The sequence below is a fragment of the Pleuronectes platessa genome, chromosome 13, assembly GCF_947347685.1.
Source record: "Pleuronectes platessa chromosome 13, fPlePla1.1, whole genome shotgun sequence".
Taxonomy (NCBI): Eukaryota; Metazoa; Chordata; class Actinopteri; order Pleuronectiformes; family Pleuronectidae; genus Pleuronectes; species Pleuronectes platessa.
Genome location: NC_070638.1, coordinates 1,887,488 through 1,904,273, shown reverse-complemented (window position 1 = coordinate 1,904,273; position 16,786 = coordinate 1,887,488). Strand labels below are relative to the sequence as shown.

General features: G+C 43.1%; 1 protein-coding gene across 1 annotated transcript; it reads left to right on the top strand.

Annotated features, from left to right (window-relative positions):
- Positions 1-583: 583 nt before the first annotated feature.
- vipr2 (vasoactive intestinal peptide receptor 2) lies at positions 584-16,260 on the top strand. The gene is made up of 13 exons (XM_053438011.1): positions 584-689; positions 4,410-4,515; positions 5,801-5,914; positions 6,740-6,831; positions 8,725-8,822; positions 9,401-9,533; positions 10,364-10,514; positions 10,991-11,051; positions 11,902-11,971; positions 12,991-13,082; positions 13,170-13,299; positions 13,663-13,704; positions 14,051-16,260. Exons 1-13 carry the CDS (start codon positions 639-641, stop codon positions 14,216-14,218), a joined length of 1,308 nt encoding a protein of 435 aa, XP_053293986.1. The 5' UTR covers positions 584-638; the 3' UTR covers positions 14,219-16,260.
- The last annotated feature ends 526 nt before the right edge of the window (positions 16,261-16,786 follow it).

Genomic DNA, 16,786 nt, shown 5'->3' with positions numbered 1-16,786 from the left:
CTGTGGTGTGACAGTGAACGTCAGCTGGAGGCAGATGATGATGATGTGTGATCACACTCAGATCAGTGGAGTGAACAGTGGACGCAGCAGGATTCAAACCCTGTCTCTGGTTCCTTTATGTGGTTTTGATTTTTCTCTCATGGAATAAAACGATGGAGAGAATAAAATCTCAGCAGAGGAGGTGAAGTGAAGTCCAGGCTGCTGCAGTGAGAGTCAGGACCTGAGCTCTGGACCCGAGCTCTGGACCTGAATTCAAGACCTGACCTCCAGACCTGAACACCGGACCTGAACTCCAGACCTGAGTTCCAGACCTGAGCTCCGGACCTGAGCTCTGGACCCGAGCTCAAGACCTGAACACCAGACCTGAGCTTAAGACCTGAACACCAGACCTGAGCTCCAGACCTGAACTCCAGACCTGAGCTCTGGACCTGATCTCTGGACCTGAGCTCTGGACCTGAATTCAAGACCTGACCTCCAGACCTGAACACCGAACCTGAACTCCAGACCTGAGTTCCAGACCTGAGCTCTGGACCTGAGCTCTGGACCCGAGCTCCAGACCTGAGCTCTGGACCTGAACTCCAGACCTGAACTCCAGACCTGAACTCCAGACCTGAACTCCAGACCTGAGCAGTTGGAAGATGAGAATTTTGATCCTGGTCTCACTGTGTTTCTCAACATGTCTGCTCCTGGTGAGTCTCCTTCCTCCATTTCTGTTACACAAAGTAATTACAAGAAATACTTTAAAGACATAAATCTCCATGACGACATGTGGAGGATCCTTATTTTAAAAGTATATTATAAATTATATTGATCCTAATTTTTCTAATTCTATTATAAAATTAGCTAATTGAAGTTTCTGGTACTTTTCGGCATATGAAACAATCCTACTTCGTGTCGTTTTTATTACTACTTGTGTAATTATTTCACTGAGTGCTGGAAAGTCTAATCTCCACAGGCAAGGAATTCCAGATTTTATATATTTGTTATTATTAAAACACCAAGATGATTATATAGAGTTCTGAATCACAATTCTAAATGCATATTAAGGAACTTTCTACACCTTTTTCTATTGTAACATGATATAACCATGTATATAAGCAGAAATGTTTTTATTTCTAAATTGACTCATCGTCTCATTAATGCCACATTTCCCCTGGGAGCTGGACATTTGAAGTCATCGCCCTGAACTCTTAACTCCAATCACCCAAGAGGCAGCTGAACTGGTTTTGTGTTCATTAACTGGGATCATTTGTGGGAATAATCTCCCGCTGTGTGTTTGCTCTGGTCCAGCCGCCCTCCAGCTCGGTGCCTCCAGCCCCTCACACTTGATTTGCTCCGGTGCTGCTCCAGCTCACAGGACAAACAGTGGAAGTGCTCTCTGTCTGTCGCTCTTCCCTCAATCCTCCGGAGCTGCCACCAGGTTCACGGCAGCCCAAATACAAAAAGTGGTTTAATTACCTGAGTGATGAGAGCTGCTGACACAAGTCCACATGCTTCCCTCTTCTCCCTCATCCTTCTATTATTCTCCTGGAATTCAGTACCTCCCTGGTTTGCTCAAAGGCACTTCGGAGGGATGGATAGAAACTGAGGATTAAAATTTCCTCACTGAAATTTAGTAGAAGCAGCGACGTGAAGCTGGAAACTTTAATTCCCTGGATGAACTGATAAATATACGTCACAGATACAGGAAGTGATGTGATGTCATGTCGTGATAACTCAGTTTTTCAGCTTTGATACTAAGTTCAGCTTCCTTCAGTTAAACGTCAGATTAATTTAGTTTTTTTACGCCTCAGAACCGACGACAGCCAGTGGCCACAAGGTCAAAGGTCAAGGTCACGGTGACATCTCAAATCTTCCACATCGCATTAAGGGAATCCTTTAACATTTGGCCTAAACATTCGCTTACACTCACAAATTAACTTATTTCCTTACAGTGGCCACAGGGTTAAGGTCAAGGTCACAGTGACCTCAACACCGACTTGGGGGAAATGTCTTCACCTTTTGATCGGTTGTCACTGCAGCTCAAAGATGAACTGATTCGACTTCAGTGGTCAAAGGTCACGGTGATCTCATATGAAGTAAATTGTGTAGACAGAAACTGCACCAACGAAATGCTGTATTTCTGGTTCACAAGGATCCACTTCAAGGCACTTTTCATCGAGACCTGACAATATGATCGATTCATTTATATATATATATATGTGTGAATGTATCACGTGTCTAAACACTGCACCTCATCGGGGCCATTAACGACACCCACATGCCAAGTGTGAATTATATCTTAATTTATCTTTCTCTGGTCCATCTGTTTCCTGGATTTTCATTTTCTAAAGTAAGATGAACTTGAGAGATTTTCCAGTGTTTTGTATTCAGGCCACAGAGACGCTGAGGCACGACCCATTGTGATTAAACATGGTGCCGTGATTCATCATGTGCAGCTGCTTCCTACCAGTCGCTGTTGAGCCGTGAGCAGGAACATCACCACAATGAGAAGAAACATCATGAGCAGCCAGCGAACAACACAGGCCCTCGTAACATGAACGTCTCTGTCTGCTGGTGTCTTGCTCTTCTTGTAATCTGGTGTTAATTTGGATTATTCCGCTGCTGGACTGTTTGGGCTGTAAATCCCGCTGGGTAGGAGGATCAGCTGAACAGCCCTCTGTCTTAAACTGCTTCCCCCTGAAATCAAACATCAACATCTCTGAAGTCTTTCCAGCTGCATGAGCTCCAGAGGTCACGACCTGCCTCCTGTGGATTATGTGTGGATTCTCTTTATTGGACTTCCTGGTGCTGTTTGTGGTTTTGCTTAGAAAACCCACGATCACTCTCTGTGTGTTCCCAGATGGAAAAAACTCACAGGATCACAGAGGTGGACGATATTATCTCTCGCCTTATCGCCCATAAAGTTTTTACCGTCCCTGCAGACAGTTAGATGACATCGCTTCAGGACACCTGCAAATGGCCGAATCACAACATGCATTCAACTCACAACAGATCCAGAACAAATGGGTGTGGAGGCAGACTGTGTTATCACAGGGAAGTGCAGCGGGTTTGTTTCGAAGCAGACGGAGAAGCCGGAGTCGTGCCGGAGGTCAACACTCATTTCAACAAACTGAGACTTCATTCCTATGAGTGAGATTTGGGGGCAGCTGCAGCCTTGTTACCCAAAAGGACCAGCTGGAGAAATACATGAGCAGCAGACTTCCCTCGCTCTACTGCTACCGTCCCTGCAGACTGCCCTTGAGCAAGGCACTGGACCTTGAGCTCCTGTCGATGGAATCTGTTCTGTGAATCGTCTTTGCTGCCCACGAACACAGCGGCTCTGATGAAGACTGTTAACTCTTGTGAAATCTTTGCTGTGGGTGACGTCAGCTACCACACTGACACGTGAGGCGGTTTACCAAGTGGTCTACTTATCTCTTAACTCAACGTTGGTTTTGATTTGTTTCTTTTACCACAAACACACGGGGCCTGGTGGGTCTGACTCATGGCGTCGTGGTGTTTAGTCATCAATCGTACAGCAAGTTTAGAAACAGAAATAAAATCATCTTTAAACAAACTCCAGGATAAAACAAGCTCGACTGAGTCCCACTTAAAGCTGGGGTTGGTAATCCAGGAAAAACGACCAGTACATTCCACACCCTCCTTTCAAAGCTCCGCCCCCAAAACATATGAACGTGCACTCTATTTATTGATAGCTATCAGGACGTGAGGAGGATTTCAACTTAAAACAACAACTTACTAACCTTACTGTTAAAGCAACGCAAACTTTTCCAGTTGAACATTAACGATCGCTCCTCTTCCAGTTTGTACTTCTGGATATTCCTTTTTCACGATGGAGATTATAGTTTGTTAACTCAATTAAGGCCCGGACACATTTATTTAATTACATCCAGCAGCGAAACAGAAACCACCACGTCCTCACCTCCAGGTCTGAAATGTGAATCTAATCAGTCGGAGGTTAAATCTGATTAAAGTGTTAAAGGTTTCCTCTCCAGGCTTTTATCTGACTCAGGCTCTCTGTCGTCTTCAACACCCGCTTGAAAGATGAGAAACTAACTGGAGGCCAAGTGTGGAATCTCATCGTGTTGGAGAACAACACTCCAGTCTCTGACGCCTGTGTGCAGCCACACACAAACACACACACACACACACACACACACACAGACACACACACACACACACTGTTAAGCAGCGTATCTTGACGCTGCATTACATAATCAATAAATGAAATGATCCTTCACTGAACACGAGGTAGAAACGTTCTGTGTTCACAGTGGTCCAGCTGGCCAATCAGAATAGACTGGACTTGACGTGGAGGCGGGCCTTAAATAGAAGGGAACTAAAGCAATGGACAGGAAAGTGTCTCATATTCTCCTCATCTGTATTCATCTCCACTTCCCCTGCAGGCTGACAGCCGGCATCCGACCTGTAACTTCATGTTGGAGGTGGAGAGAGACCAGCTGGAGTGTGTGAAGCGGCTGACGGAGGAGGAGGAGGGCGGCGGCTCAAAAGGTCACGATCACTCATCAACGGCTTTTGTTGCCGTGTGAAAACTCATTTAATGCACTGAAGAAAAGAGTCTGCAGTTAATTCAAAGAAGTTAAAACTCACTGCATGAAATCAAAGTTTAATAAAAGAAGGTTCCCCTGCAGATGTGTGCTGCTGTGCCTCAGATGTGTCTCTGGCTGTTTCAATGAAAAGACTTTTCCTGAGGAGTTCACATTCTCATTTCCTCTTTCTTTACCTCTGCACCTTCATCCTCCTTATTTAAACAACCTTTTCATCTTTCCCTTCCTGCCTTCATCTGCGTCTCATCTCTCTCCGAGCTGATTTTATCTCGTCCATTAATGACCTCCTCTCAGAATGACACAGCTCGCTTTTCTTAATCTGTTCTCCGAAAGAAAATCTTTTATAAGAATAAGCTCTGGCTCCCACGTTAGAGGCAAAAGAGGTGGTCTTCATGACCCATGAAATTGGGACACTTTAGTTTTTCTTCAGAGATAAAGATCCTTTCAAACCTGATCTAAAAATGTGAGAAACCCAAGAAGGAGGAAGACGATAGGCTCTCGTGTTTCACCTCCAAGTCGCAGGTCTAAACTGGATAATGTCGCCTGAACCACCTGAGATGTGAGATTTCAGTTCATCGTGCTGGTTTGTTTTGCTTCTCTGGTTCTGCTCTTTTCATATTTGAAACTAATAGGTTTCTTTTCATGGCACATTTTTTTTCTTCAAAGTCTTTTTCAGGGATTCTGGGCTCAATCTGTCCAAGCGCACACGTCTCCATTCATCTGTCGCTAAACGCCTTGTTGACGGCTCGGTTTGCCATCAGCACTTTGCTCAGGCTGACGAGCTGGAGCAGCTATTTATGGCAGCAGTTGATGTTTGTTCTGTGTCTGGAGGGTGGGAGGCGGTTTACTCTCCTCTGATCGAGACCAAGTCCTCCACACGCCGTACGCACATATTGTCCTGGTGTTCAGAAATGCAAAATCTGAAATGCATGACGAGCAGTGGGATTGTTTTAAGAAGGATCAAGTTAGTCTCCGGTCCTGCTGTCATCAGCTCTTCATGCTCAGATAATTGCTCTGCAGGGCTGTTTGTGCAGAAATCTTTTTATTATTATAGTAATTCATTATTATTTATATATATATTTATTCACCTTATTTTCCTCCACCAAGTAGGTGGATAACCGCCTCATTTCATCATGTGACTAATGCCGGTGATGTTCTGGAGAGGACGACCTGTTAGTTTTATGTTTCATTGAGAAACAGTCACTCATGAAGCTGCTTCCTCTTCACAGTCGCCGGCTGCAGAGGGACGTGGGACAACATCGCGTGTTGGGATCGAGCGGAGATCGGAAAGACGGTCACCATCCCCTGTCCTCGAGTCCTCAAGACTCTCTTCGGCAGAAATGGTAAAAACCTTTATTATTATTACTATAGTATAGTATTTAATTAACGAGTGCGTATGAAGTTTATTCTTTTTCTCCATTGAGTGAAGTCTGTAAATAGTGTTTCTTTTCTGCTTTTAGTTAGTGAGCTTCCGTAAAAGCTGCAGATTTACCAGAAATGTGTTGGAAGGGTCCATCTGTGGCGGAGGGAGACTTCACTGCATTTTGGAACAAATCCAGTGAAACGGGTTGATTGTTGGATCCACTTCCTTTAAACCTAAGATGGAGCGTTTGTCTCCTCCTCATCACTCACCCTCAGTAAACTCCTGACCATGGAAATGTGTGCTGTCGGTAAATTCCCTCCTGAACCCATGAGACTCTTCAGGCCAGTGACCAGATGGCAGTTTGGATTTCCTCTCTGAGCCGGGCTCTGATTTACGTCAATGACTCAACGTGATGTAAGAGCCCGGCTGCTTGTTGAGAGCCAAAGTGTCTGAGACAGATCCGGACCCCCTGAGGTCCCCCCCCCCCCCCCCACACTCACTCACTAGCCCATACTTAACTTACTTTAAATATTTAAACTCGTATTTACATTCGTACGACAGGTCGGGCTGCTCCTGCTGCTCTCTCTCCTCTCCGCCACGAGCACAATGCATGATGGTACATATTGCTCGGTTAATGGCCGTCGGTTGAACGCTGCTTTTTCCAATGCATTGTGGGAAGTGTTGTTACTTCCTGTCAGCAGCTGATGAAATCATTTGAATCCTTAAACCGAAGCAGAAGCTCAGTGAAAAGGTCTCGTAGGTGTCTGGAGATCATCGCTGTGCGTCTCCTCTTCTTCTCTCTCAGGAAACATCAGCAGGAACTGCTCGGCCGCCGGATGGTCGGACGTCTTCCCAAACATCAGCAGTGTGTGTGAGTCGGACCCGAGCCAGGACAAGGTACACTGACACCTCGTCTGTCGCCCTCTTGCTCCTTCGGTCTGTTGTTGCTGTCGGGGGAAGAAGCTGTTTGAGTCGGGGTCATTTCAGGGAGGGAGCAGGAGAGGAGGTGACGGTGAGGGGAAGCCTCGGCCTCGTTTGGCCTCGTGGAGGATGATAATTGCTGCTTCCCTCCTCTGTCACTGCTCCGGTGAAGTTTGGGTCACGTGGTCGTTTTCTGAATCACCCATTGTGCTTGTTCAACTAACTGTCCGCCTGGTGCTCTTCTGTCTGGCTCCACGTTCCTCACACTTTCATTTCTGCCTCTTTATCCGTCCTTTATCCTGAAAATAGTGTCTGGACACTTTCTGGAGTTTGTGTTGCTCATGTGAAGAACCAGCAGGAGATTATCCAGGGAACCTTCAGGCGAGGGGCGGAGATTTCTGGGGAATCTCCACAATTTAGCCCAAATGCTCTGAACAATACTTCCTGTCCATCAGATCAGGTCTATCTTCATGATGCAGGACTAAGAAAGAAAAAGTATTTTTTATTTCTCGGCCCGGAGAGGATGATTCAAAGCCTTTCCAGTTCAGACAAAATAAAAACAGTTGAGAAACGCTCCGGGGGCGAAGACACACTTCACATTAAACACCGGTGGGTCAGCACTGTAACGTGTGGTGGACGTCATCCGGTGAAGGAATGTAAATGTCTCAATCGTTTCCTGCTGTTCTGAGAAATGAACTGAGACACTTTCCATTGTGAAAAGCTGTTTTTTGAAGAGATGGTAAAAACGTTTTGAGCATGGAAATGAAAATTAGGGCAGATTAAAGGTCCAGACAATAAAACTGCAGAAATGTACAAGTACAACTGAAGGTGCGTATAAATCCAAGTTTTACATACAGGTAGAATTCTTCTTCTTTTCTTTGTTTGTTTTCCGTTCTTCTCCTCCTCGTTCCAGAATCAGAAGTTTTCTCCGCAATAAAACACAGTTTCTCTCTTGATCCTCCAACGCACACATCTGATGCAAACCTCCACTCAAAGCTCAGAGGCCTCGTTGTATCACATCTATGCGGAGAAACGCATTTTAGAAGGGAAGCAGGTCAATTCACTTTAACTTTATTCAAACCAGATTATAACAAACATCATCTCAAGTTGCTTTTCAGAGGAAGGTTGTCGCCTGCTCTGCTGTGCGTCAAGTCTTTTTGGTTCTTTGCTGTTGTGTAACTTCAGCTCCCTCCATGGTCACCCGCTCGTTCAGGGTCATGCATGGTACCACTGAATTCCCCATTGTGATGTCCTGCCCCTCTCTCTCTCTCTCTCTCTCTCTCTCGCTCTCTCCTCATATTCCCTTGCTCTCTCACCCTCTCTCGCCTTCTCTCGCCCTCTTCCTAGAGGACGGTGCCAGTCAGAGAAGCCAGATTTATGTCAGTTTTAGCTAATATGAGAAAAGGTTATTTGCAGGTCAGAATAGAAAGACGATGCCACATCATAACACAAGACCGAACAAAGATGAACACACAAGACACACAATATAACACAATGGCAAATCACAAGAGTATGTTCATCAAATGAATAAAAGCAAATCAAAAGAGCAGAGCTGCTTTCAACAGACTCTTAGATTTGGTTTTAAAAGATAAAAACAAACTCTCAAAGTAAGTTGTATTTCTCCAGAACTCTGCAGGGATGAAATCTAGTGGCTTCTGGTCCAGTGTTATTTTGTAAATGCTCCGTCCTGCAGCTTTACTTCACCTGCCGGCTCAGTTTATGACCTGTGACTGTGATGTTCCAGAACAACTTCAAGGCTCAGTGAGTTTCAGAGCTGCAGTATCGTCCTCTGGTCGGACGCAGTGAGGACAGTTAGAACTCAGCAGTAACCGTCCTCCTCCTCCTCCTCCTCTCCCTGTGCCGCTGCAGCTCGTCTTCTACGTGGTGGTGCAGACGCTCTACACCCTGGGTCACAGTCTGTCTTTGATCGCCCTCACCACAGGGAGCGCCATCCTCTGCCTGTTCCGGTAAGACCACGTAGTACACATCCATTACACCAGATAGAACTTAATCTGTGCACACTGCCACTTCACGATGCACGATGTAAATGATGATGATTGGAGCTTCTTCTTCTTCTTCTTCTTCTTCTTCTTCTTCTTCTTCTTCTTCTTCTTCTTCTTCTTCTTCTTCTTCTTCTTCTTCTTCTTCTTCTTCTTCTTCTTCTTCTTCTTCTTCTTCTTCTTTCTGTTTGTTGGGCTGTTGGGATTAGTTTAAAAAGCCTCATACACACAGCACCGGCCCCTGCACCGGCCCCTGCACCTGACCATAGGAATACAAACACACTGGACTTGTCCCTCATGCATGTCTTGTTCTGTCTGCAGTCTAATACGGATGAGAGGAGCCTCACAAAGAAACAGAAGGATATTGAACTCTTTACTAAAATATGAATTATGACGAACTTCCCCGATCTGTAACATCCCTGTTACAGTAGCACAGGAAATGTGTACGGCACTGGCAGATTCAGTTTGAACTTTGAACTCTTCCAACCATGGATTGTGTTGTTGTCGTGACAAAGCTAAGTCGCCTTAATGTTGTGTAACTGTAGGAAGCTCCACTGCACCAGGAACTACATCCACCTCAACCTCTTCTTCTCCTTCATCCTGAGAGCCGTGGCCGTGCTGGTGAAGGACGACATCCTCTTCAACCGAACCTCCCAGTGCTCCAGCCAGCCGTCACTGGTGAGGTCACCGCCGCTGACCCCGCGGGGTCGCATCCCGAGGGAATCGAACCAACACACTCTCACGTGTTAACGGCACAGCACAAGGGAAACCGAGCTTAGTGCACAGCTGAAATAGAAAATTTGATTTTTTTACAGAAATGAGCCATAACTTTTTTCCATTTCAGTAGTTGCAGTATAATCTGCATCGTAAAAACAAGCAAACCATTCACTGATGTTTATTGAGTTGGACCTAAAACCCCTTTATTGCACTATATCGATTTTAAAAGACATTTTCTTGTTTTTATTTGTCCTCTTTTTGAATCACGTCTTAGCGGCTGTTATGAACTATGCTACATGAATCAAGTTTATTATGTATCACACTCATTAACGGGTTAGAGGCAGACATTTTGATTTAAAGGTAAAGCTCAGAATATGTCACAGCCTTTGAAACTGAAGCGTCTGTGTAATTTGCAGGAATTCTGTCGAGGTGCTCTGACCTTTAGACTCACTGCTTGTAATGTTGTGAACCACAAATCAGAGTTTATCCTCACGGTGAACCCTTTGATTGCCCCCCCCCCGATGGAAGAATGGGAGCATGTACCTACATATCCGGACAATTAGCATAATTGCCTGTTAAATGTCTAAAGGCGTCAGATCCAACTTCTCAGCTCAGGGAAGACAAACAGTGAGATGTGCTGAAAATTGCCTACAGGTTAATTTTGTGTCACTGATAAAGCAGCTGCTGAAGATTTTGTGACATTTAAGATTTAAGGATTCAGGGCTTAGACTCGAAGTCCGTAACCTTGTCCTCGTTTCTACTCATCTAATGGGAGTTTCTGTTTTCTCCAGGTTGGATGTAAAGCCAGCCTGGTATTTTTCCAGTACTTCATCATGGCTAACTTCTTCTGGCTGCTGGTGGAGGGCCTGTACCTCCACACTCTGCTCATTGTCATCTTCTCCGAGAACAGACACTTCATCGTCTACATGTTCATCGGCTGGGGTAGCTAATCCGTTTCAGCTGATTTTGCTCTTCTGGATTTATGGCTCATGGTTTTTTGGATCAGTCTCAGAGGTTTTGGTAAACCCACTGTGTTCTTCTCAAGTATTAGAATAAATGGACATGACAGTGGAACCAGTATTAATCAAACTGTTAAAAGTACATGTGGGTGAGAATGGTCTATATCTTTTACTCCTACTCACGAATTAAGCATAAAAGCTTTTTATTGAACCTCATGAACAAGTAAAATAATAAATAATGAGGGGTCACACAGATCGAGATTGCGAGTGATTGGTTCTTGGACTGAAGAGTGAAAGAAATGTTCTCGAGTGGAAAAGCTGAAACCATGCTGCCTGACTGTCTGCGTGGACAGTAAACCGTTTTTGCAGAATCCTGCGAATTAATAAACAAACAAACATGATCTCCTGGTAACTTCAAGTCAAAATAAGGATGTAAACATGTTTCATGGCTGTTTGCAGGAATCCCCACCGTGTTCGTCTTTGCATGGACGATGGCTAGGATTTATCTGGAAGACACCGGGTGAGTGTGGACAGCAGCTCGAGCATGTGACTCAGATTTGACATTTGTTCACATCGAAACGCCCTTCGAGACATTTCACATGGATGTGTTATCACAGGTCTGATGTTTTAATTAGACTTTTAATTTGTCATCTTCTCGGTCATTATGTGACAGCTCCAGACACACACTGGAGTTCTACAGGGACGGCATCTGTTGTTTCATTAAGTGCACAGATCACATTTCTTTTTGATGAGGTTCCGTCGGCAGATATGAGAATGTGTCTTGTGTTCCTGGAAAGCAATAAGAGAACTATCCCACATGTCAAAGAACACTTAATAATTCCTCTGGTGGGATTTGCATTGAGCCGTTTGTATGATCCCCGGATCTCTTCATCTCCCGCTGCAGCTCATTAATAAGCTACAGCGACAATAACAAGTACAGCGAAGAAGCAGCTCCACCTTTATATCTTATATATATCTATATATATATGGTAGATGTTAAAAATAATTTTAGATTTTTATAAAAAAATAATAATGTTATCAATCAGGTAGAAGATCATAATAAAAGTGGCATTAGAATTTGAGCTTATACGGCCAAATATTTACCTTTCTTTTCTAAATCCTGGTGGAAAACTGCTGAAGCTTCATGAATTCATTTTCCCAGAACAAACAGAAATAGAAATAATGTAGTTTCATCTATCAGGCATCATCTGTCAGGCAATATGACATGGACATAAGATCTGATGAAGGAAAAGGAAACGACTCAACCACTAAAACTGGTTTCTTCACGTGAAGCTTCAGCAACTAGCAGCCTGTCCCAAATATTGTGTTTACTGTAATTGTGACATTAGTATTTTTTATGAAACCCTCAGATGCTGGGAGAGGAACGACAACCCTATACCCAACTGGGTGATCAATGGACCTATTGGATTCTCCATCATGGTGGGTGGAGCTTCATTAACTCTCCTTTTGTCGGCAGGTGCTTCTTAAAGATCAATTTGAAAAGATGAATTATGAAACAAGTGTCATTTTCTTTTCTTCTTCTTTTGGTGAATAGTCAATCGAACACATCAGACCTGTTGATTTCAAAAAGTTTCACTAGACCAGGGGTCTTCAATGTTTTTCAGGTCAAGGACCCCCAAACCGGTGGAGAGATGGAGCAGGGACCCCCTACTATATATATTTTATACACTTGTGTTTTATATTAAACTAGGCCTAGTGCCATATATAAGCATAGCTACCCTGTTATTGTGCATTCAATACTAAGCTATTCAAATATTACACAGGTTCATATATTCATGTTTTTAATTCAAACATGTGCAAGGTACAGGATGGCCATGCCACTGCCATTTAGAAACATAAATCTTGAATACAAGACTGAGCTATTAAAGTAATTCACAGATTCATGTTTTAATTTTAAACATACATGTAGAAGAGACAGTGAATCCTCAAGCCATCTGTGGATGCCACACATACTCCCACATTAGTGAGATGTCGGACCCTGATGGGTAGCTCACAACATATCTAACCTTGGATGGATGGAGGTTGTCAGGCAGAGGGTCATATCAGCCTCACAATATGTCCAATGCATGTTAATGTGTATTTAAACACATTTAAATTTGTGGAAAAAAAATTGGTTAGAAAATAAATTAAAAAAATTAAAAAATATAAAAAATTGTCTAATCAACCAAACATTTCGCGACCCCCCTGCAGTACCCCCACGGACCCCCTAGGGGTCGCGGACCCCCTGTTGAAGACCTCTGCACTAGACTAGTGATGTCAGTGATGCTTTAACAGAAACAAAAAAGAAACCAAAGAAACAGACTTTTGTGATTTACTCCCCACGCAGTGATGTCAGTGTGTGGGTAAATGTTCAACATGGCAAAAACCAAATGAACCCTTCTGTGTTTCTGAAGCTCAGTTGTTGTGATAACTCGGTTGTTTCCTTCCTGTCCCCATAGGTGAATTTCATCCTCTTCATCAGCATCATTCGGATCTTGGTTCAGAAGCTGAGGTGTCCTGACGTGGGCGGCAACGACCAATCACAATACAGGTATCTCACATGAGGCGAGGGCGTGAACACATCTGTTTCCGTTAAACGCTGCAACTAACATGTGCTCATCTTGTGTTTCTGTCTCAGGAGGTTAGCCAAATCCACCCTCCTGCTGATCCCTCTGTTCGGGATCCACTACGTGGTCTTCGTGTCGCTCAGTGAATCCATCGCAGAAGATTATAGAATATTTTTTGACCTGGCCCTCGGGTCCTTTCAGGTGCGGTGATAACCACACTACTGCTGCTTGTTATTATGGTTATCCTGGTGAATCAACGTGCTGGTGTCAGGGTTGATCACGCCCTGGTATTTCGGTGTTGCCAAATGAAGTGGCAAAAATAATTAAAAGAATTCTGGGTTTTAATTTCAACATTTATAACTGTTTATCTTGGAATTATTGAGGACACACTGTAAAAACCACCGGCAATCAAGAGGGGCCCCAAAAGAACAGAAGTTCCCTTTTCTGTTTTCTGTTCTGTTTTTTAGTTTTACTATATTTAAAATGTGAACAATGGTTATAAAACTAAACTAAATTCTAGGTGTGACTTTTTAAAGATGTGCTTATGGTTGTTGTTCTACTCAGGGTCTGGTGGTGGCCATCCTGTACTGTTTCCTCAACAGTGAGGTAAGAGCTCATGATGTGAAATCACAAAGAACAGAATATGGTGTCTTTTTAACTTTATCTTAATTTAGCTGTAACATGCTTACTTACAAACCCACACCTAATTTTATTAAATCAGATAATGACTAATTTCTTACACTAAACTATTATGTTCTTGCTATTTTATTTGTTTATTCATTCTTTATACATGATGCCTTTTATATCTTATGTTGCATTGGCTGGAATAAGCTTTAATCTCTAAACTTACTTTTAACTAGCAAAGGTTGACGAGGCCATGACTGCAGATATTTAGATTCTGTTCCGAACATTTAAATTATGTGATGACTGCTCTGTTCACTTGCTCTCTCAGGTGCAGGGCGAGCTGAAGAGGAAGTGGAGGAGCGTGTGTCTGACCTGTCGTCCGAGCAGAGATCACCGGATCCCCTTCACCTCCAGGAACGGCTCCGAGCACAAGATGCAGTTTCACCGCAACTCCCGAACCCAGTCCATCCTGCAGTCGGAGACCTCGGTGCTGTGAGGACGGGACACCTCAACAAGTGCAGTCTGCAGGTATCAGCTTTACAAACCTCTGTGAGGCGTCATGGAGGCGCCGGGACTGGACCTAGAGAACCCTCGGATGTGTTCTACACGGGCGTGCGAGTGAGCGAGTGAGAGAGAGCAGCAGTGTTTTTAGTTTGTGTCGAGAGTCGAGACATTTAACCTGCTCTTCATGGAGCCGTGCCCATGAGTGAGGTATGACATGTGTATATTTTAACCTGTATATGTTACACGTATGAATTAAATATTTATAAAATATAAATGGTGCCATTTAATCCCTCAGGGACGGCACAGCTTTTGGCTTTAGGATGGAAAACGTGTCTTTATCAGCACTATAAATACACATATTCATAGAGCTGATAAATAAACAGGGTATTTAAAATAAGCATATTTCTCAAATGAGAACAATAAGTCGATAGAAACAGACTATGTGTTTTAATGGAATTGAAACACTTCAGAGAGGAAACAACTATTTCATGCAAAGAGGGACATGTTTGCAATACTCTACGTTAACCAGTAACTGACCTGTAAGAAATCAATTCCATCATAATATCAGATGTAAGACGAGTCCCAGTGAATCAACAGGAAACGCAGACAGAGGAGTTAAACTCTCTCCCATAGCTTTCATCTGATTCTAACCACTCTCATGCTTTACCCAACCGTAACCACTGAGGTGTCAAATCTGAAAACAGTTCTGAAAGACTTCTTTATTTGAAAATAATGTCAAGCAAAAGATCCAGTGGTAAATTCCTACTTCTTTGCTGCATCCACACAACTACTGCCTGTTCTCTTTTAAAAGGCCTCAGCCCTGTGACACAAACACCTGGTGGTCACACACTACACTACTCTGAAACGCAGAAACTTGGAATACGTGGATAAGTTCTGTTTTCTGTCCGGTTTGAATCACTGGATGAAACTACCTGGTCCACGTCAGTGAAATCTGACAGACGTTCAGGCCTCATTCATCACAGCACTTGCATGTTAATCTTGGTATTTGCCTTTTCTCTAATTGTCCTTGCTGCTTGTCATCGTGTGATTTTCTTGGACATTTTAAACTCCAAGAACAAAAAAGGAAAAGTCTGCTTTTTTTGTAGTGTACTTTGTTTTTCTTTTTCCTGTTGTGTCTTCATCTTTGCCGCAAGACAAAGAAATCTGGTGAAACTTAAGAAAAACAAATTCAGTATATATTTTTTGCGTGGTCACTTTTCCACCACACACGTCCCATTATTAAGATCTTTGGATAACAAAGGTTGAAAGCTGCTCACTGTCCTGAAGTGTTCTTGTTGATTTGATTTAACTTTGCGGTCATTCCCATTTTATATTAATCATATTTTAAAATTACAAAAATGTAATGATTTAAATTTATATAGCAGCCAGACCCCACTGTGCCTTAAAACTGATGACAAAATTAAATTAAATTTTAAGATGTTCTAAGAATCTAAGAATCTGCTTGTGTTAATCACAAGGAGCAAAATAAGTAAATGTTTATATATTTGGCAAAAACATTTTTTCATTAATTTCACAGGTGTGGTATTTAAATGGAGATTAACAGGGGGCCGAGGATTGAACCTTGGGGAACTCCACAATTCAAATGAGCTGTGAACTCATGTTGTACAATAACAACGACAGACTGATCCATCTGGCGTTCATGATCGGCTCATGAATTAAGATGTTGTCAAATATATGCCAACAATGCATTCATAATAATAAGTAATATAAATAAAACAAACTCGAGTGGAAAGAGGCGCTCAGCTGCTGTGCAAATATCAAAATATGAAACCCAGTCCAGCTGCATGTCTAAAGGAAAGAGTTGCCAAATATCTTACAAACAAGATGTCACCGTGTTTCTCATTGTGCGCCTTTGTGACTATAAGTGGTTGAGAGTGTAGAAATCATGTTGTCATATATTAATGTCCACTGACTTGATGCCTGAGTATCGTGTCTTTATTGAACACATGTGTTTGTATTGAGACTCTGTGAATGTACATGCACAAGATGATTGATAAAGGTCTTTGAAAGCATTGCACTGTGTGAACGTGACTGTGGATCTTTGCACTTATTTTAAAACTGTTGAACAAAATGCCAAAGTGGAGGCTTCAGAATTCAACTAGCTACAGATATATGTGGAGAACTATGCTCATGGTTGGTTTGCTCTGTGGTTACATTGCTGCCCCTCTATTTTCTGTCCTGCATATTCATCAGTAAAGATCAGTTGAATGAGTGAGAGGGAAATGACTATAATTGCTCCATTCAAATGAGCAGAGGGGGTCAGTGGTCAGAGAGCTGTCTATCAAATCCCCCCGCGGTGCTTTCAACTGCTCTCTAATTATCAGCTCATCAGACAAGAGCGTTCGCTGTGGACTGAAATCTGCCGGAGAAATGCATCCGGGAAAATACCTTGAGCGTAATAATGAAATGACAGACATGTTGTTATGATTATACATGAGAGGCAGAATCTGCCTTCTTGTATCTTTCACTGTCATTTTGAACAGGAATCCTTATTTATTGTGTATTTATTTGTCTTTGTGGTGTTTTAATTACTTCAAAA